Raw genomic sequence first — 20692 nt, forward strand, 5'->3', positions numbered from 1 at the left:
CACTGTGCATGCTCCATTGTCCCCTCAGACTTCACTCAAAAACATGAATCCAAAGACATTATTAAGAATATCCAAGATGGCAGAGACAGAACATTAAAGCCCCAGCGCAGGGAACTTCTGAGCACAGGTCCGAGTATGTCTTCTGTTTCTCAATTTTGTATTTTTTCCCATATAAATCCTAAAAGCTCTTGCTGTTTGATTTGTAGGTTTCTATAGTGAACACAATTTTCCCATCGTATTTGCTAACTGGACAGTTATGAGATACAGAAATATCATTTTGTACTGTTGCTTTTGATGGCTACTTCTCATGTCATATCTCACCATTTTAGTGAAATGTAATGTTTCCGTATCAGTTCTCTTGGGCTTTCTAAGTAGGAAAAAAGCACCTATACATAGCTATCACTTGAGCACTTAGCACTGCTAGGTACTGTTGTATGTCATCTAATCCCCAGAAGCCCTTGAAGCTGGTGTGATCGTCACACCCGATTCACAGATCGGGTATGTGAAAGAGCAGAGACTTGCCCAAGGCCAAAGAACTAATGTTTACGTGTTAGCCAAAATTTCAGAGCCAACCGCAAGCCTCAACCACGAGGCTAGAACATTTCTACATAGGTTAGGTTAAGCCCCCTTCATTTCTGTTTGAAGACTGAGTACCTGGGGTAATACTTTCAGAAAAGCGCTAATGGTAGTGACAGCAAACATCTTTCTCTTGTTCTTGATTCTAACTGGAATGTCCAATGCTTCATTTTTAAGTATGATACTGACGGTTGTGACTTAAAACGGAAACCTTTGCAACATGAGGATATTAGTAATGTATCTTTTCCTAAAATAAAGAACTAAAACTCAATCTAGCTGAAAGAGGGATGGGTCATGAGACCCTGTTAATATGGGTTTCCGTTCCAAAGGTTTATTCCAATCACATTTACAGTACATAAAATAGCGATACTCTCTTGTTGAGAAAACAGAAAATGTGGCCACAGTGTTGATGCCAACTTAAGAGAAATATAAGCCTCTACCTAAGGCAAGATTTCCTATCTACAGAATTCAACTAATATGAGACACGTTCAAAGAAATCAATTCAACAGCTTCCCTTCAAGATACGCAAGAAATCAAAAGAAGACAGTTTTTGTGGGAGGCTGATATGCACATTTTATTTAACAAACATAATGTACAAGACTAAAAGAACTGTATATATTCCCAGGAGAATTCAGAGTGTGTATACCTGGATTAGCACCTAGAAAGTACATAGAAAAGAACGGAAAAGGGGGAAAGCTTTCTGCAAAAATCACTTGGGCTCGGGTTTCTAAGTGCAGATTCTCACTGGCATCGGATAGTAACTCCTCGCACTCCACATGAGCTCCGTGATCGGCTGACTCGGTTACTGCTTCACGCCTTTAGCGCTTCGTGACAACAGGTATGTCAACCGCATGGCTCTTACGGGGAAATTTAAGTAAAGGATACAGAGTTTTATACTCACCCTAGTTTTATTCCAAAATTACTGCACTACAAATCTGTGTGGTACACTGTTAGGAAGATACTGAGATACTGCTTGTGTCATGTGACCTTGTTTCAGAACGATGCCCTGGAATTATGCACAATTTCACAGGTACGCTGATAATCTATAGAAATCACTGACTGGAAGGAGGATCATACGTGGCGTATTTAGGTTATGAAGGGTTCCGTTAGGATTAAAACGGTTCCACACTGCCAGTGGCTGTAAAGCCTCACTATCAGTTGACCGCACTGTGCATTTAATACAATATTCTTTGGTTACATCATATTAACCACAAGGAGGACAGCTTCCTTGTCTACACAATAGATTAGTGGTTCTCAACTGAGGGCGAATTTGCGCCCACTCCACCCTGGTAACATTCAGCGATGTCTGGAGGAGATTTTTCACGACTGTGGGGGTTGCCACTAGTGTCTAGAGGGTATCGAGGCCAGGAATACTGCTAAACGTCCTGTAATGCACAGGGAAGCCCTCATAACAAAAAGTCCTCAGGCCCCAAATGTCAGTAGCACTGAGGTGGAGAAACCCTGAAAGAGGTTTATATGACATGCGTCTGGGTTGCCCATAGAGTCAAAGGTCTGCTGCAGACGGAGGCAGAAAGAAGGGTGCTACAGCTCTGAGGAGTTCCCCATCGGCTCTCGCCAGTGGAGGCCCGTTCACTCCTGTCTTCTGATCTAGACCCAGGACCAGCTCCTTTACGAAGACCTCTATAAATACCTCCTGAATGAGTGGAGGACGACGGTGCAAGAGGCGTGGTTCAAAGTCTTCAAATGACTATCTTGAACAGTAACTTTATACGACCTAAAAATTATTCTGAACCTCAATGGTGTCACAGTCTCTGACTGATTATACAGAACCTCAAAGTTAGGCTAACATATTGTTAAAGACGGAGTCAATATCTTCAGGGGAGTATGTCTAACGTTTCTAGATTCATTCAAGTGGGGCAAACCAAATAAAATGGTGTTAAAGGCAAACATTCAATATACTTCATTTTAAACTAAAAAAATTAACGCATGAAACGCCATGCACAGCAGACACCATTCCTTTTTTTTTTTTTTTACATATTTACAATTTTACATATTTACTTATCAATATATCTTCTATCTTTACAATTATAAAATTATTTCAAACTGTAGAAGAGTGGTACCATACATTTTGTAGCATTCATTTGTTTTATCCTTTAAAGGCAATTATTTACCCAAATCCAAACCACAGTGAATGCCACAGAGGAAGCACGTAGGAAAACCATGGACAAAAAACAGATTTAGACAAAACTTTCACATAAGCCTTAAATGAATCTATTTCAGTAACTCAAATAAATAGTATTTTATTATTTACTAAGCTTCCCCTGCCAGGAAAAACAAAACAAAACAAAACAAACAGAACAATCCCCACAAACTGTACCTTTAAAAACGCTCTGGCATTTATAAGCATTAAGTTATAGTCTAGATCCCAATCATGGACTGTAGTAAGGGCTAGCTACAATTTAGGCTCAAATAAATACTACCCATGTAAATATTTATCATCCTGCATAAACTTGAGGTTGCAATGGTGGAGGCAGTTTATCATTTTCAACATTTTCAGAGTCAATAGCTGCTAAAGACTGATTCGGGGGCTTAATTTCGAGTGGATACTTCTCAACAATGTCTTGAACCTCTTTTGCAATTCCATCTGTCCACTCTATGAGGTCTTTTTCAAGTTTCTTGGCTTCACTCATGATCCTTTCTTGCCGTTCATTCAACTGAGACAGAAGATCCAAGTTCTTATACATTTGCTTAACCCCTAAGCAAGCATCAGGAGACCAATTCTCAGATTCTTGCTTCCTGGGAGAAGTCTGGCCGGACATGTATCGATCAAAATCTTCCTGACTTAAATTCAAAGACTGAGCATCTAACTTCTCAATGAAAGCCACAGCACAGCACTAGAAAAAACCAGAAGGTTATTTACTATAGCCATAAGGGGAAAGGTACAAATATTCAAATACATCTTTTTAAATCCTTTTATTATGGTGAATTTAAAACAGAATCAAAAGTAGGAAAAAACAGGTAATGACCCACCATGGACTTCAGCTTCAAAAATTACCAACTCAGAGGCACTTGGGTGGCTCAGTCGCTTGAGCCTCAACTTTAGCTCAGGTGATGATCTCACAGTTTGTGAGTCTAAGCCCTACGTTGGGCTCCCTGCTGTCAGTGCAGAGCCTGCTTCAGATCCTCTGTACCTCTCTCTCTGCCCCTTCCCTGCTTGAACTCTTTCAAAAATAAATAAACCAAACAAAACAAAATTAACAACTCACAGCAAATCTGTTTTTCTTTCTCTTTCTTTCTTTTCCTTCCTTCCTTCCTTCCTCCCTCCCTCCCTCCCTTCCTTTTATTGACTCATTTATTTTGAGGGAGAGAGAGTGTGAGCACACCCAAGCAGGGGAGAGGCAGAAAGAGAGAGAATCTTAAGCAGGCTCCATGCCCAGCACAGAGCCCGATGTGGGGCTTGACCTCACAACCATGTCATGACCTGAGCCAAAATCGAGAGCTGGATGCTTACCTGAGCCACCCAGGCATCCCAATCATGTTTCCTTATACTCCCACCCGAAATAATACATTTCTTCCTTAGGAAAAAAAAAAAAAAAAAAGAATTGCATTGCCAACTCCCATTGGGCCTGTGAGAAATTCAGTCCTCTCCTTGGGTTGTTCAAAGGTCTAGGGGTCTTATACGGAGTGAAATGTCGGGGGAGGCACCTTCAGTGTTTGTTCCACACTGGCTACAGAGTTTCCCGTGGACAAAAACTGAATGATTCCTCAAACTCGGAGACTCTCTGCTTCCCTGCCATGTTGCAGGGAAGAGGAACCACTGTTGGGACTGGGAGCTCTAGGGGCAAGCGACTGGGGAACATGTCCCATAAAGCCATTCCCCTTTGAGGTCCTGCCAGCCCCACAATGCTCACTCAGGGCTTGGCCAGCTACCGGGCACATCAGCAGGTACTGGAGTGGCACACAGACCTCTGGTCCTCTAAGGACCTTTGGTGCTTTAACGTCAAGTGGTTGAAAGAACAGGCTTTGAAATCAAGCAACCTGAGTTGTCACCTCCGTCATATGTTGGCCAGGAGTTTCTGTGAGCCTGGGGAAAGTTACCTACTGTCTCTGGGGTTCCTGTATCTGTAAAACGGGAAATACCACCCAGATTTATTGTGAGAATGAAGCAATCCAGCACGTGTAACGTGCTTAGCTCACAGGTCGGCAGTAAGAAATGAGCAAGCGGGAGCAATTATTAGTACAGAATCCTTGGGCAAATGCTCAGTGAAACAGACATCTGTTGGCTATACTTTCTCATAGTGATTTAATTTGACAAAGAAAATGAATTTTCGCATTTTCTTAAAAAACTATTTTCACAAGAAAGACATGCAATATAAACAGAGGGAAACGGGCAGCTCTCAGAATTTCTTCTGAGAACTCATTCCCAGGATCCAACATTATTACACATAAAAAAGGGAATCATCTTTTTGAGGAATATTTAGCAAATCTACTACAACGGACTCATCTGACAAGAATGGGCCCATCTGACCCTGCCATACAGGTGCCCACCGTGTCCGTGGATGTGCTGCAGTCCCCGGAGAGAGGAGGAATCTAAGAGGATTCTAACATTCCTGGCATGGATGGATGCTGTTGCCCCAAGTGGAAACAGCGTATATGAGAAAGGAGAAAACCATTTGGTGGGGAAGTAGGTTTAGTTTTGAAAAAATTAAATTTGAGGCCCAATAAATAGCCAGAAGTGGAGCTCAGCAGGAGGGCAAGCAGGTGACGTGTGTGTGTCATCACTGTGCAGATGACAGCAGAGCGGCGGCCAGACCAGACAGCCTAGGGAGAGAGATGCATAGAGGACAGCACCCCACGGAAAAACCCAACTTGAGAAGACACAAAGCTCACAAGGAGACAAGTAAGGAGTGGAACTCTGAAATCCAAAGGCAGGAAGTTCTAGAACAAAGGAGTTACCAAGAATGTTAAAGAAGTAAGATGAAGGCTGACAGTTTTCATGGGATTTGACTTCTGCCGGAGCAGTTTCACTGGAGCAGAGGGATCAGAAGCCGGACTCTGAATCAGCAAGAGGACGGAGACATAAGGTGCTAACAGGGCTGTAGGTCAAGGTGCTGGGAAGCTGCAGGGAAAAGGGGAGCCAGCAGCCTCCACTGCTGACCACCAGGACGACCCTCAAACACCTCCCAGCCCTGCTCATTTCTCTACTACCAGCCACGTCTCCATCTTCATAATTCTCAGGGATTTTCCACACTTTCTCACGTTCTCTGGATAAAGAACTAAATCCAAAAGGCTCTTCCTGGCAGTCAAGTGCATGTTTTCACTTATGTTAAGAAACGCTTACTTCAGCTACTTAAACTTTTGGGGGAGTATAGTTAAACCACCATGTGTCTGGGAGGATGAAAACTACTGCAAATAATGGAACAAGCATCATTTTGAAAAAGGGCATTCCCAGGACGGGCTAAGTGGGTGATGGGTATTAAGGAGTGCACTTGGATGAGCACGGGGTGTTGTACGTGATGAATCACTGAATTCTACATCTAAAACTAGTATTACGGTGCATGTTAACTAACTGGAATTTCATAAGAGCTTGCAAAAAGGAAAAGAGCATTCCCAGCTCCCCGCAAACCACATCCTCAGATGCCACCACAACAGTCATGAGCGGCTGGATGCCATGGCTGAGGGTGAGGTTAACCGGGGCAGGTCCAGGTTCTGCAGCACTGGAAATTTATACACTTTTGGGAACCCACTTAAAGGAAAACAAAATACAGAATCAGGAACAAAAGGGAATACATATTTAGCATTTAAAAATAAATCACAACAAATTTCTGGAAGCTTGGGAGATTCAAGCTTGTCTTTTTAGATTCAATTGTCTTTTTAGACAATCTACTAGAAACGCTGCCTTATGTAACCTGGTTTCCTCTCCCTATCACCCTGTACAACTTCCTACCCAGGAAAGAAGGCACATAAGGTATCCTGAGGCTCAAATCCATTAGTAAATCTAGTCTCAAGCAAACAAACAAAAGTTAAGTGGTCAGTAAAAGGAAGTATTCAGCCTTACAACTTAGATACACATATTTTAATGCCATCTTGCCTAGAATCAATCAGCACGGTTAACAACAGTCGAAAATCATTTCACGTCCTCTAGACTGACCCTTGCCTAAAATCTCAGGATTCAGTTCTAAGAGATCATTTATAGAAATAAAGCAAAAAATAATTCTTAAGTCTTTCAATAAAGAAGTCAAAGTCCATGATCTGATTCATTCATGGTTGAAACAACCCAACTAAGTGAATGGCCCTTTGAACCAGGACCTGGGGAAGTGATGGCCAACAGCACCAGACACTCCTCCACGTGACTATCGTGTCTTCTGTAAGAGGATCACAATCTCTGGTCAAGTACTGAGAGGTGGGGTGTTTGCCCGGCCCAGTCACGTGTGCTGTGTGACAGCAAGCAAGCCTCTTTAGCTTTACTGATTCCTCAACTCACGGGCAGTAAACTGTCACAGGCCTGTGAGTGATGTGTCACATCCCTAAAATAAATACCTTCACGGTTCCTCTCTGTAACTCCAGGAAATCAAATCCTTACCAGATTGGTGAAATAGTAGCCATCCTCTCCAGTCATCAATCGGCTTGGGTTGCAGAAGCGGGTGATATACTGGATATTGGACTGAAGGCGTGGGGGGTTGCCCTTCAAAACAATGTAGATGAGAGTGGGTAAAAAGTCATCGGCTGACGCTGGCTCGTTCTTGGTGATCTTAATGGCATTGAAGATGTGCTTGCTACACTTGGTGATGCAGGCCAACTTATCTCGAGGCACACGCTTAGAATCCATTTCAATGATATCTATAAAGCAGAAAAGACACTGCTTCCAATGAGAAAATGATTACATAAAAGAAGTATTAGAATAATCATTTTTTTAGTCTATCAAATTACAGAGGTTAACCCTTTCTCCACCAGGTAACTTAGTATATAAAAAACTTTGACCACAGAAACTGTAAACACTAGCTCATCATTACAGAATGTGTAACCAGGCACAGAACCACAGACCAGGCATTATATGCATTATTTCTGTGCTCCACAAGCCTATTTCTTTTCCATCCTCAGATTGTACAATGGATACTACTTGTAGGAAGGGAACTGAGGTTCAGAGAAGTTCCATAATTTGCCCAAAATTATATAGACAGCCAGTGACAGAGGGCAGATTCAAGTCTGATTCTCTAACGCATGCCTTTAATCACAATGGTGAACTGCTTATGAGCTCCTTGGAGAATTAAGAGCGTTTTTCCTGCTTCTGTTCCTCTAATACACTGTAAAAGTCAGTTTAGGAAGCCTACTGCTTTTTAGAAAGGTGGGTACTATACAAAGCACCATTGTATTGGATATAAAAATACAGCTGCTAAAATCTATCACACGTATAGTCCATAGCGGCCAGTCCCCACGGCATATAAATCTCCACCAGCTACAAACACCTACAGCACTTTTATGACATTTATAACCTACTAGTTAGCACAGGGGATAAAGCAAGGGTATACATTTACTCTCATTCATTCCCTTCAGAGAAAAATTACTTCACTGCCCCAAACTACCACTAAGTGCCAGGCTCTTGCAAATGGACACTCTGTGCCACAAAGACCGGGAGGTGGGGAGGAGTTCAGCACCACTAGAACAACAGAAGAGGAAGGAGGGAGTGCGCCTCTGGATAGGCGTTTCTGCCTGCCATCTGGAGCAGCGTGAAAGAAGAGAGCTGAGGCAGGTTAATTTGAAAGCAATTTCTGGTCAACAGCAGCAACAAAAGGTTCTGATTTAGGTGGGGTGATGGCGCATGTCACGGTTCTTTCTGCTCCCAGCTCTCATCCCGGAGGTCGGTCACTGGGAGGAATCCTCACGGACCACCAGCCATGGAAGACTAATGTATGGGACAGAAACACCCGACAGTGCAGAGGCTGTATTTTAACTTCCTAATGCTTCTAGTCCCTGTACATACATGTCTATTGTATGCTTTTGCTTATTTTATGGTTTAGTTCCTTTACTCTTACAATGATGGGTTGTAATTATTGTTACTATGTCTCAAACTATTTTCTTTTTCTATTTGAGTAGAATGTATGTAAAAAAGATCTGGGGCAGGGGGGTGCCTGGGTGGCTCAGTTAGTTAAGCGTCTGACTTTGGCTCCACGATTTGTGGGTTTGAGCCCTGCATCAGGCTTTGTGCTGACAGCTCAGAGCCTGGAGCCTGCTTCAGATTCTGTGTTTCCCCCTCTCTCTCTCTCTGCTCCTCCCCCCTCCTCTCTCTCAAGAAAAAACATTGAGAAAAAAAAAATTTTGAGACTTTTTAAAAACTGTTTTTACTACTGTTTTTATCCTGTTTAGCTTTCTACCTTTATTGTTGGCTTTTATTTTTTATTTTAAACCTTTCTCTCATTTTAAACCACTGTCTCATTATTTATTCTTTAAGTTTTGTTTAAAAAAAGTTTTAAAGTTTATTTATTTCTGGGAGAGAGAGAGAGAGAGAGAGAGAGAGAGAGAGGGAGAATGCGTGTGCACATGAGCATGCAAACAGGGGAGGGGCAGAGAGAGGGAGACACAGAAACCGAGGTAGGTTCCAGCCTCAGAGCTGTCAGCACAGAGCCTGACACAGGGCTGGAACCGGTGAACTGTGAGATCATGACTGAGGCGAAGTCAGACACTTAGCTGACCGAGCCACCCAGGTGGTCCTATTCTTTAAGTTTTTTTTTTTTTTTTTTTAATGTTTATTTATTTTTGAGAGAGAGAGAGAGAGAGACAGAGCGTGAGCGGGGGAGGAGGAGAGACAGAGGGAGATACAGAATCCGAAGCAGGCTTCAGGCTCTGAGCTGTCAGCACAGAGTCCGGCGTGGGGCTCGAACCCACAAACCGTGAGATCATGACCTGAGCCGAAGTTAGATGTTCTACTGACTGAGCCAAATGGGGCATCTGGCTGGCTCAGTTGGAGGAGCATGGGACTCCTGATCTTGGCGACATGAATTTGAGCCCCATGTGGGATGCAGAGATTACTTAAAACTTAAAAAAAAATAAATAAAAGTGAATTACTTTTTATCTGGATGCATGTGTAGCTGCCACTGCCAAGAGGGAGGGCCAAGAGTGTAAAAAGAGAAGGGAAGGGAAAAGAAAAAAAAGTAAAGAGGGAAGGGGGTATAGATTTCCATCACACTCTTTGTCCTGCAGCAACCCCTCCTCTAGAATCCTTTAGTCTGAAGGAAGTTTTCTGGGGGGAACTCTTTTGGACCCCCCCCCCCACTTTTGTAGCTAGTTCCATGATTTGCACTGCTCTAAAGCCTAAAGGAGGAGATCCGGGAGGAAATAACAACAGGAAACTCACCACCATATTAATTCTTTGAGCAATGATTTCCTGCCCTAATCTGTCTGCTCTTATTTACTTTTCAGAATCCTCAGATAACTGCTTTGTGTCCACCATCCAGGGCTTTTACTTGTAGTCAGTAGGAAGGACAGGCTGAGGGTGGGTCCTCCATCTTAGCAGAAGTCTTAGATTTATCATTCAAGTTTTGTAAACAAAGTAGGCTGTAGCTCCAAGTCATGATTCCTCAACCTTGGCACTAATGAGATTTTGGACTGGATAATTTTTTTTTTTTTTGTAGGGGACTGTCCTGTCTTGCATGATGTTTAATAGCATCCGTGGCCTCCACTTCTAGATGACAGATGTCAACTGAAACGGAAAATGCCTTATTCGGTATATTTATCAACAAAACTGACAGTGCTGATTGGTAGCACCTGGGACAATGTAGAGACATTTAACTGATGTCTCCATATTTAAGACCACTGTTACAGACTGTCCTCTCTGGGACTCCTGTACTTAGGCTAACAATTTCAGATTAGGAACACAGTGATCATTAGAACCTTTGGCCCTCACAGAGGCAGAACGTATCTGTACTTGGACTGGCAAGATACGGGGGTTAAGATGAGGAAGAGTAAGAAGGCTTTTAAAATTTTATGGCCAGGGGCGCCTGGGTGGCTCAGTTGGCTGAGTGTCTGACTCTTGGTTTTGGGTCAGGTCATGATCTTATGGTTTGTGGGTTCCAACCCACATCAGGCTCTGTGCTGACAGTGTGGTGCCCACTTGGGATTCTCTCTCTCTCACTGCTCCTCCTCTCTCTCTCTCTCTCTCTCTCTCTCTCTCAGAGTAAACATTAAAAAATAAAATAAAATCTTGTGGCCAAATTTCTACTACTAAAATACCTCTTCAAACTCCAACTCAGATGACTTGAGAGAAAAAAGTTTCATCTCTCAAATTCTATTAACAAACTGTTGATGTATTAAAATCCTCTTAGTTCTATTCTTAAGCAAACAATGGTCTGGCTCCTGTAGTTTCTGGTTTTATAAGGTCTATCCTATGGCATTTCAGAAAAGAGTCCCAAACATAAACTCCTTTGAAGTACTTTAAACATAAACCAATTGGTCTTGAACTTGGTAAGAGTCTTTGGGAAAAAACACAAGTACAATGTCCATATCCAGGCTTCTCACCTTCAATCTCTTATGATGTTCCCTGAGCAAAAGGTAGGAGTGGGGGTGGGCCTTGACCCAAAGGAGTCAATTCATGAAGCCTATAACACAGCCTTGCAGAAAAGCTTTGAACAACAAAGATGACAGTATTTAGCTAGGCCAGTTAGACTCTGCAAGGGGAATTACAGAAAACAATTCATTTAATAACAGGAGTTAAAATGCAGAGATACACAAAGAGAAGCAGAACCTGAAAGAGCGCAAGAATCATGTTAACAGCAGATATCCCGGTCCCCAGAGGGGCTGTGGAGCTAAGTTTCCGTGACAGTGTGGCTTCCTTTCCTACCTTGATAATCTCTTAAGTAACCCCCTATTTCTTCCTGCAACATGAGTGAGTCTCTAATTCTTACAACCAAAGGAGCCTACCTAACGGTTTGCCTCCAACACTGCTAACAGCAGCTGAGCAACTAACTTTCTTTCCCAGCAGAATTTCACCAACAATCTCTAAATGGGCAAGTCTTTCCAACTCTTCTTAATTGAGGAGAAGCTGGCCAAGGTTGGATGTCTTCTCTAGTAGGAGCAATTTGTTTTGGTTCTTTGCTTTTTTAAAATTTTCATGGGCTATTTCTGCTGGGCTATTCCTATGACTAAGAAACAGAAACCTTATTAGGTGCCTGGACCTGTCCAGGATGCTGGAACCACAAATTCAGGGCACTTCATTTACTTCTTAGACAAACCAGAAAAATAATCCAAAGCACATCTCTAATTAGCCAATTAGAGAGACATCATTTTAATATGTAACTTCAGCTCGGGGAGTACCTTGTACCACCAACTCCCTTCCTCCCTCTAAAATTATCTTGAATATACAAATGCCATTGAGTTTTAAGAAATTAGCCTTAGCTGCATTTGACCTTGGTTTAGTTCAATGCCCAAGAAATAAGAGACCCTGGTCACAGAAAATAAAGGGGAAATGTAGTTTACCTGCTAATGTGAATGCTTCAAATTTATAAAACTAGCACTCTTGCAAAAGGCTTTTCCCACATTCCAATATACCTCTGGCAATATACCTTACTGTCTGGCTGCTCACTGACCTAAGTATGGATTTATGTTAACTTCAAGGAGAAACACCCAGATAAGAAAGCTCTCAGTTTCACTGACCTGTGATTGCTTTCACCACCATATCAGATACTTCGGAAATTTCTTCATTAACAGGGACGCAAAGCATCTGAGGCGTGACCCAGTGCAGGGCTCTACAAAGAGGGAAAGACAGTAAAAATCCCAAGAATAGACTGCAGCCATTTGTCTTGTCATGTCCTTCAGTTAAGGGGAAATATGGGACACCACTGACTAATGAGGCCATCGTAGGCCCAAGCATATCGCTGCTGAACATATTAGGGGCTGAGCTGAAGTAACTAGAATCCTTAAATGAGGCTTCTCTTCGGCACTTATCACAAGGAAAGCAGAAGACAACTTTACTGGTTGAAATGAGATTATACTGAGGCTGAAGAGAAATTTGAGGATAAAGATCTGAGAAGAATCTGCTGCTTCCTCTCTTCACTGTCCATCACCCTTAATGTCCACTTAGGCTCTGCCTTCAACTTATGAGACTGAGTAAGAGGTCAACAAGTGTGTGTCGCCCTAGTCTGAATCACTGAATTTCCTGGCCACACCCTAGCTTCCCAGCAGAGACTCTGCTGCTGACCCTCACCGGTTGTCTGACAAATGCTCTCACCCTGCATGTCAGTCCAAAGCCCATCTAGCTCCTTCTGGCTCCATGTGGCACCTTCCCAATACCAAGTCCTCACTTCTGGGGTGACACTACCAAGAACAGATCTACCAATTACCAGCCCCACTGTCTGGGAACACCGTTTGGATTCCTAGGGCCCCTCCTCCAGAAACACCTGTGCACAACCAATCTCAGACCTATTCCCACATTTAGATGGCCTATTTCCTAAGTGTTTCACTGCCACCAGAATAGAGCCCTGGGGGAATAGAGCCCACTCTACTGCCCATGGAAGATTAAGCACTTTGGGAAGTGTTATCAACCCAGTGCTAGGGGGAGGATGTAATTGGAGGAACAGCTAAATAAGGAGCACCACTGGTTGCGGGGGGGGGGGGGGAATAATGACACCTTAATATGGGTATGTGCAGCTTAACTTCCTGCCTCACAAGACAGGACAAAGCAATGAGAAGTAATGAAATTTCCACCTGTTCCTTGGAAGTTTTGGAGATTTTGAAACAATCTCAAACACTGGATCTGCTTCTCATCTAAAGCTGCTGGAGTCAGAAGGATAAGCAAGAAGGTGATTTCAGGCCTTTCCTCCTAGCAATTTACCATATTCCTTGTCTTTCTGACACCACAAAGAAGCTCAGTGCTAAGGCTGGCAGGTCCCTTTGCTGTTATTTGCCCTCAAGGTTTGAAATGCAAGTGCTCTGTTCTCCCACAGTGTGTTCTTCCCATGGTAGGTAGTAAACACAAGACAAAGCAAAACAACCAACTACCGGATCCTCTTTTGAATAGCGAGATCTTTCTTCTCATCATCTGTAGTTTCTGGACAGAACACATACTTATAGAGACGAGTCATGATGTACTTTTCGATCTGATCCATTATCTTCTCAACTTTTTCCGGAGGCACTGAAATATCCAAATGGACACAAAAGCTCAAGAGAGGGATGGACAGTTTATTTTTATTTTTATTTTTTTTTCAATATATGAAATTTATTGTCAAATTGGTTTCCATACAACACCCAGTGCTCATCCAGGGATGGACAGTTTAAATTAAGAATATGTTTTCATAGTTTTTCCGACATAGCAGAAAACTAATTTACTAGTTAATACATTAAATATACCCAGAAACAAAAGTACAAGATGTTACATTAAAAAATATCCTTTAGGGGCGCCTGGGTGGCTCAGTCGGTTAAGTGTCTGACTTTGGCTCAGGTCATGATCTCACAGTTTGTGAGTTCGAGCCCCGCGTCAGGCTCTGTGCTGACGGCTCAAAGCCTGGAGCCTGCTTCGGATTCTGTGTGTCTGTCTCTTTGCCCCTCCCCCACTCATGCTCTGTCTGTCTGTCTCTGTCTCAAGAATAAATAAATATTTAAAAAAATTTTTTTAAATAAAAAAATAAAAAATACCCTTTAAAAACTTAACCTCAATTTTTCGGACTGCCTCTCACAGAACTGCCAGTTCTAACCTAAGCTGCTTGGCGGGACCTAATAGGTTGTATGCCTTGCCAAGTGGGAAGACCTCAGCATGGCTCACACTATTGCTACATTAGAAAAGCACTTGAAATTCCCAAAACAGAATGACAGCAACCCACTCTTCCATTTTTTCTGAGGTTTACTATAAAACCTTGGAGATTTGGAGGTGTACAGGTGGGGCTTATTTCTCATTTATACATGTATGCTAAGTATATCCTAAAACCCAACATTAATGGAAGTCAAATTCAAGAAAATCTCAAAAACCCTACAGCTCTAAGTCACTGATTCTCAATTTTTATTCCACCCCCACCCATCTGAGGAATACATAATCATGAAAAATGACTCACCATAATGGTGATTCCAAGATGGGGGTTTCATTTAGAAGCCTCCTAAATGGGTTTTAATCGACTCTGTCCCTGCCCCAATGGAATTATTAAACATTGTTCAATAAATGACCCAACTGCTGTGATTACTTTGGAATGATACACATGGTGGTATTGAAAGACACTCTAAGGATAAGACCAGCTACCAGGATGTCAGTGGAGTCATTTATAGGACAGAGTTGGCAAACCAGCCAGGCCATCAGAGAAACAGAGAAAGTTCTAAAAGACTCAAAGGTCAGACTCTGTACAACTGACCAGCAATCCCTTAATGGCTGGCTACCAAAGTATTACCTTTTCCACGAGTCTGCATTCTTTCAGTCACATTCTGGTAGAAATCCTGAGTAAACTCTGACTGTTCCTCAATGCTTAAATCCTGAAAAAAAGGGACAAAGAGGTTGCTTGGTAGCTGAAGAAAGATCACGCATAAAGCTCTAAATTTTATAAAGTTTCCAAAATCCACTCCTTAATTGGTGCTAATCTCAAAAGTACCTACCAATTACATAACCCTGTAGAAAAGAAAAGTCTGTCCTGTAATGTTATTTACAACACCCCATGACCTCTTATTTCTTTTGATGTATATATGTATTCCTACATGGGTATAATGCATATGTTGATAATTTACACACTTATGTGCATTTCTATTTATCTGATCTACTTAATCATTTTTGGTGGCTTTCTCACATCTCATTATATTAAATGATGTATTTAACCAGTCTCTACCATTGTGCGTTTGGGCTCCTCTCTTTTTTTCACTATTATGTACAATTGTGTGGACTGTTTCTCTTGGGTTATTTCTTTGTGATACATTTTCAAGAGTGACATTAACAGTTCATAAATATGAACAACTTTGTATCTCTAAGTATCTACTGCTAGATTGTAATCCTCAGAAACTCCCAATGCAGAGTCATTAGCCATGTATGTGTATTTATTTCTCCAGGGCCCCTACAATAATGGTCTTCGTAATTTTTATTTGGGTTTACTCATTATGTGGTATAATATGTATACTTATTCCCTACTTTCTTTTCAAGAATAAAGTCTACATAAAATATAAACACAGTTCAGGGAGCCCAGGTGGCTCATGAGTTCATGAGTTCAAGCCCTGCATCGGGCTCTGTACTGACAGCTCAGAGCCTAGAGCCTGCTTCAGGTTCTGTGTCTCCCTCGCTCTGCCCCTCCCCTGCTCGAACTCTGTGTCTCTCTCTCTCTCTCTCTCTCAAAAAGAAATAAACATTAAAAAATATAAACACAGTTTAGCACAGTTAACTAGAAGATGATAGGGACGCTTGGGTGGCTCAGTCGGTTAAGGGTCCAACTTTGACTCAGGTCATGATCTCATAGTTCATGGGTTCGAGTCCTGTGTCGGCTCTGCTTATAGCTCAGAGCCTGGAGCCTGCTTAGGATTCTGTGTCTCCCTCTCTCTCTGCCCTTACCCCTCTTGCACTCTGTCTTTCTCTCTTTCTCTCTCTCTTTCAAAATAAATAAATAAACACTTAAAAACAACTAGAAGATGATAGGAAGAAACACAAAACATGGAGAGAAACAGAATACAGAGGCAGGAACAACAGAAAATGTAGTCCTTAAAGATAGAGAAATTAGTCCAGTCAGTCCAGTTTAGTCTCTAACTAAACTTTCTAGCAATCAACACCAAGACAAAAATAGTCACATAATTGGGTGTTCAAAATATAAATGCAAACGAACCCTTCAGGTGAAATTCTGACACCAAACCCAGAAATTTCTCTCAAGGGTTCTCCTAAAGACTCACTGTAGAAGGGCATGATCATGGCCCAGGACAAATTCCACAGGACCGTTTTTCACAGCCTGCCTCTATGCAGGCCAATGACAGCATGCCGGCAAGGGCCCATAAGGCCTTGGTGAAAGCACGCAGACCCTGTCACTGGCTTAAATCCCGAAAGACGCGTTAGGGTCCAGATCGTGTCGTTCTGCCTTTTACAATGTCCCTCCCACGTATCCTTTCCCGGTTTGGGCCTCAGCAACCCTCCCCTCGAGTATAGCTGCTCTCCCCAACTGTGACATTTCTCACTTTTCAATCTATCCTGCACCCCACAGTCCAACTGATCATCTGAGATTCAGATCTGAGCACAGAATGAGATTAATCATCGGAGCGTCATACTTCCAATGGTTGTCCATCAGATGAATGCCGAAGCCTGCACTCAGAATCACCACCCCTTCCTCCTTCCCGCTTACCCTGCCAGGTTACCCAATTGTTCTGAGGTCTGCTTTTGGCTATTCCACCTCTCCAACACTATAAAGTTACTCTCTGCCTGCATTACTTTGACTCCTCTCCAGTCTTCCAACAGCTGTCCGAGGAAGGCTGTGTTCATACCTTACTTCTAAGAGCGGTCTTTCATTCCCTTAGTCCAAACAGCCTTGTGGGCCTCACAGCACTCACAGTGCACCTGCTGCTTTCTTAACTAGGTATTTACAGAAGAGTCCTTTGGTTGAATTAAAATTGATCCCTTGTCTAAGCAAGAACTTGGTACTAAGTAAACTTTAGACGTTTTGAAATGTTGCTTTCATTTGTATTTACCACCATTTTCCAGTGCTGCCTTCCATTCTACCTTTTATTTTACGTTACACAGCTTTTAAAAAGTGAATACCACTAAACCTTTTACCTGATCCTTAAGAACAATATTTAAAAAGTTCAACTGCAGCTTGAAAACTGTTTTAAATTTCTCCACAGAAATAAGTATCTCTCCAGCACAAATAAATATCCTAATCGACTTCACTAATTTACTTCTAAGTTTTTCATGTTTAACTCTGAAATGTAAGGTGCAAGTATGAAATATGGACCGTAAGTAATCTATATACAAACTTCCCTTTGTCAGTAGCAGATAGTAAGTAAAAAGCAACACTGCTCCCTCTGTTCCCCCAGTTGCTCCTGAGAAACTGAATTTATTTCTGGAATCCCTGGTTTATTTCACTGTCCTATATTTTAATTTTTTAATTAAAATCTCACCTAGTTGTGATGTCTTTCATTTTAGGATACATTTTGAAGTCTGCTAGATTTAGAAACCTCTCCTACCAAATTCTTGTTCCCAAACCCACCACACAAAAAGATTATATATTTGCTTTTTTTTCTAGAATAAATATAACATTGTAATTTAAATTTTTCTTACCTAGATCCAAGATACTATCTTTAGTCTTTTATTTTTTAAATGTTTGTTTACTTTGAGAGAGAGAGAGAGAGAGGGAAAGAGGGAGGGAGAGAGAATCTCAAGCAGGCTTAGCATTATCGGTGCAGAGCCTGACATGGGACTTGACCTTACGACCATGAGATCATGACCTGAGCTGAAATCTAGAGTTGGACACTTAACTGACTGAGCCATCCAGGCGCCCCAACAATCCTTAGTCTTTTAAATCTTTGTATGAACTAACTTTCCTTATTAGACTTTTACTAATATTTAATGCTATTTATCGCTATTATATTTAAAAATTACTATTTTTTAAAGGTTTATTTTTGAGAGAGAGACACAGCGTGAGCAGGGGAGGGGCAGAGAGAGAGGGAAACACAGAATTTGAAGCAGGCTCCAGGCTCTCAGCTGTCAGCACAGAGCCCGACGCAGGGCTTGAACCCAAGAACTGTGAGATCATGATCTGAGCTGAAATCGGACGCTCAACTGACTGAGCCACTCAGGCGTCCCCCAAATTACTATTTTTTAATACTGTGCTAGGCTCTTTAGCTTTTTATCACCAGTATGTCATACTGTAACTGAACTTTATGAATTTATCTTGTTATGCCGGTAAATTTACACCTCTATTAGTACACTTAGATTTTCCTGAGAAGATCATTTTTCCTAAATTTCATGGAAATTTTATTTCTATTCACTCAAAAAGCACTTGCTGTATGATCAAAATTGCTAGCCACTGTACCAGACAAGGTATTAAAAACAAAATTAATAAAATGCCCAGAAGGCATTCCATTTGAATGGGAAGATTGAACGCAAATAAGTAATCATAATATTCTATGAGAATTAAAAACCAGAAGGACAGAAAGTGCCATGGGCCACATGATAAATCCTTCACTTCTCCTTTTTATTGCATCTACCTTCAACAATTCTCTCGAAATAGGTATGGGTATACTGTAGCAGTAAGTATTCTTATTTCATACTAATATCTATGTGATATAGGAACGACGTTTCTAGTAAAGCTCAACGAGACAGGATGTCTCCATGCTCTGGGGTCTGAACTTGAGCAGATCACATCTACTCTGTGAGAAAAGTCCTGATTCTACCCACCTCCTCCTGCTGCTGGAGGATGGGACTCTATCAGAGCATGCTCAGTTTGTCCAATACGTGGCTCTGCTTTCCATACTGCCGCTTCCCAACGAGACTTCAATTTTTTGCTTCCTATCTAGCCCTTGTCTATGAATGGATCAATGAAACTTATATTGTAAATATAAGCTTCATCCCTGCACTAAAGTAGATAACCAGACAAACAGATCCATGGACTGAGCAATTTTAAGTCCACTGGTAATATTTCTTCAGAAAACTAGTTTTAATACTATGCCTGGACTTTCATGTGGGTAATTATAAGCAGCGGCTACATGAAGAATGTGTCCATAAGAACATGTTTGTAAATTCTAAATACCATCAAATTAGTCCCTTCTTCTCCTATTCTTAGTTTAAATCATTTTGTAAATCTTTTCAAATCCTTTCAATAAGCAGACTATGTTTAAATTAACAAAAGGACTATCATTATGGAGTCTGTGAGATGAGAAACTTTTTATTATGAAGACTATAAATCTAATTCTATTTTTACAATATGGGGGCTTCACTTAACATCTTAACAGTAATATTTTAATTTTCCTTTAGCATGCTATAATTTTACTTGTTATTCTTTCAGTTTATGCACTTTCTGCAATAGATTATTCTTTTTTATCTCCTAGGTGCCTCAGACATGGTTACCTTTCATTTGCACCATATCTCAATACTTAGAACAAACCACAGTACACTGATTCTTAGGATTACTAGTACTCACTTTTTAAAAAAATATTTATTTTGAGGGAGCCAGAGAGAGCGTGCGCTAGTAAGCAGGGGAGGGGCAGAGAGGGGGAGAGAGAATCCCAAGCAGGTTCCTTATTGTCAGCACAGAGCCCGACGCAGGGCTCGATCTCATGAACTGTGAGATCATGACCTAAGCCGAAATCAAGAGCCAGACGCTGAACTGACTGAGCCACCCAGGTGCCCCAGTGGTACTCACTTCTAAGTAAAAACACTGCGACCTCCTTTTCAAGGCCTAAATGGCCTGTTTTGCTAGTGGCAATGAGTCACCTATTCCTCCCCCGGCTCCACACAATCACTGCAATTCTATGTTACTATTCAGAAAATTTCTTTTTATATTTCTATTTATATCACACAGACTTACACTACATTAGACTGTTTATTTTACAATTTACAATAACTCCCCTGCTACTCTGTCCTTTTATCTTGTTTCAGATTCTTTGTAGGACTTACCACTATGTTATATTACAAATCTGTTGATTATTTTCGCCACTAAAATGTGAGCTCCGTGAGGGGACTGTTGACCACCAATATCCTCAGTTCCTACAACAGAGCCAGGAATAGGGCTATTGCTCAATTAGTTGAATGAAGAAATAAATGTGACCATTTATCATTGCCCCTCTCTTTGTAATACTGTAGAAACACTCGGAGACAATTCTACATAGATTTCTTCTATTTCTACAGATCTTGTGAGGAGAGTCACTGATTTTGTTCTGCACTATCTTTTCAAGGATAGCTAAATAGCAAATAGCCTTGGAAGACAGAGATAGCACCTCCCTCAAGTAAAAGGGTAGACTGTTTATTGTCCAGTATAATAAAGATAACATTTCCATCTGAGGCAAAGGTCAGACAAGTTTAAAACATCCTCTTATCTAACATTACTCACTGCAAGCACAGGCATTACCTGGTCTTTGCATTACCCTGTGGGAACTGACACTCAGGGAATTGGTGCAAAGGCTAATATACTCTAGATATGGCTACTGCTGTGAGTAATAAACTGGCCTTCTTTTCTGACCCAGGGGACTCATGGCTTCTGCCAGTATCCATGGAATGATGGCAGGC

At 41.6% G+C, this 20692-nt stretch overlaps 1 protein-coding gene across 3 annotated transcripts in view; it reads right to left on the minus strand.

The window, feature by feature from the left end:
* Positions 1 to 1105: 1105 nt before the first annotated feature.
* The window catches only part of RABGEF1 (RAB guanine nucleotide exchange factor 1), a 60850-nt gene continuing 41263 nt past the window's right edge, over positions 1106 to 20692 (minus strand). For all 3 annotated transcript variants that reach the window (XM_042972573.1, XM_042972572.1, XM_042972571.1), the window contains exons 5-9: positions 14901 to 14982; positions 13528 to 13660; positions 12184 to 12275; positions 7121 to 7377; positions 1106 to 3431 (exon numbers count right to left, since the gene is read on the minus strand). In XM_042972573.1, coding sequence (XP_042828507.1) covers positions 3033 to 3431; positions 7121 to 7377; positions 12184 to 12275; positions 13528 to 13660; positions 14901 to 14982 — 963 coding nt within the window. In that variant the 3' untranslated portion in view covers positions 1106 to 3032. The remainder of the gene's footprint in view (positions 3432 to 7120; positions 7378 to 12183; positions 12276 to 13527; positions 13661 to 14900; positions 14983 to 20692) is intronic.

Source organism: Panthera tigris, chromosome E3 (assembly GCF_018350195.1).
Source record: "Panthera tigris isolate Pti1 chromosome E3, P.tigris_Pti1_mat1.1, whole genome shotgun sequence".
Taxonomy (NCBI): Eukaryota; Metazoa; Chordata; class Mammalia; order Carnivora; family Felidae; genus Panthera; species Panthera tigris.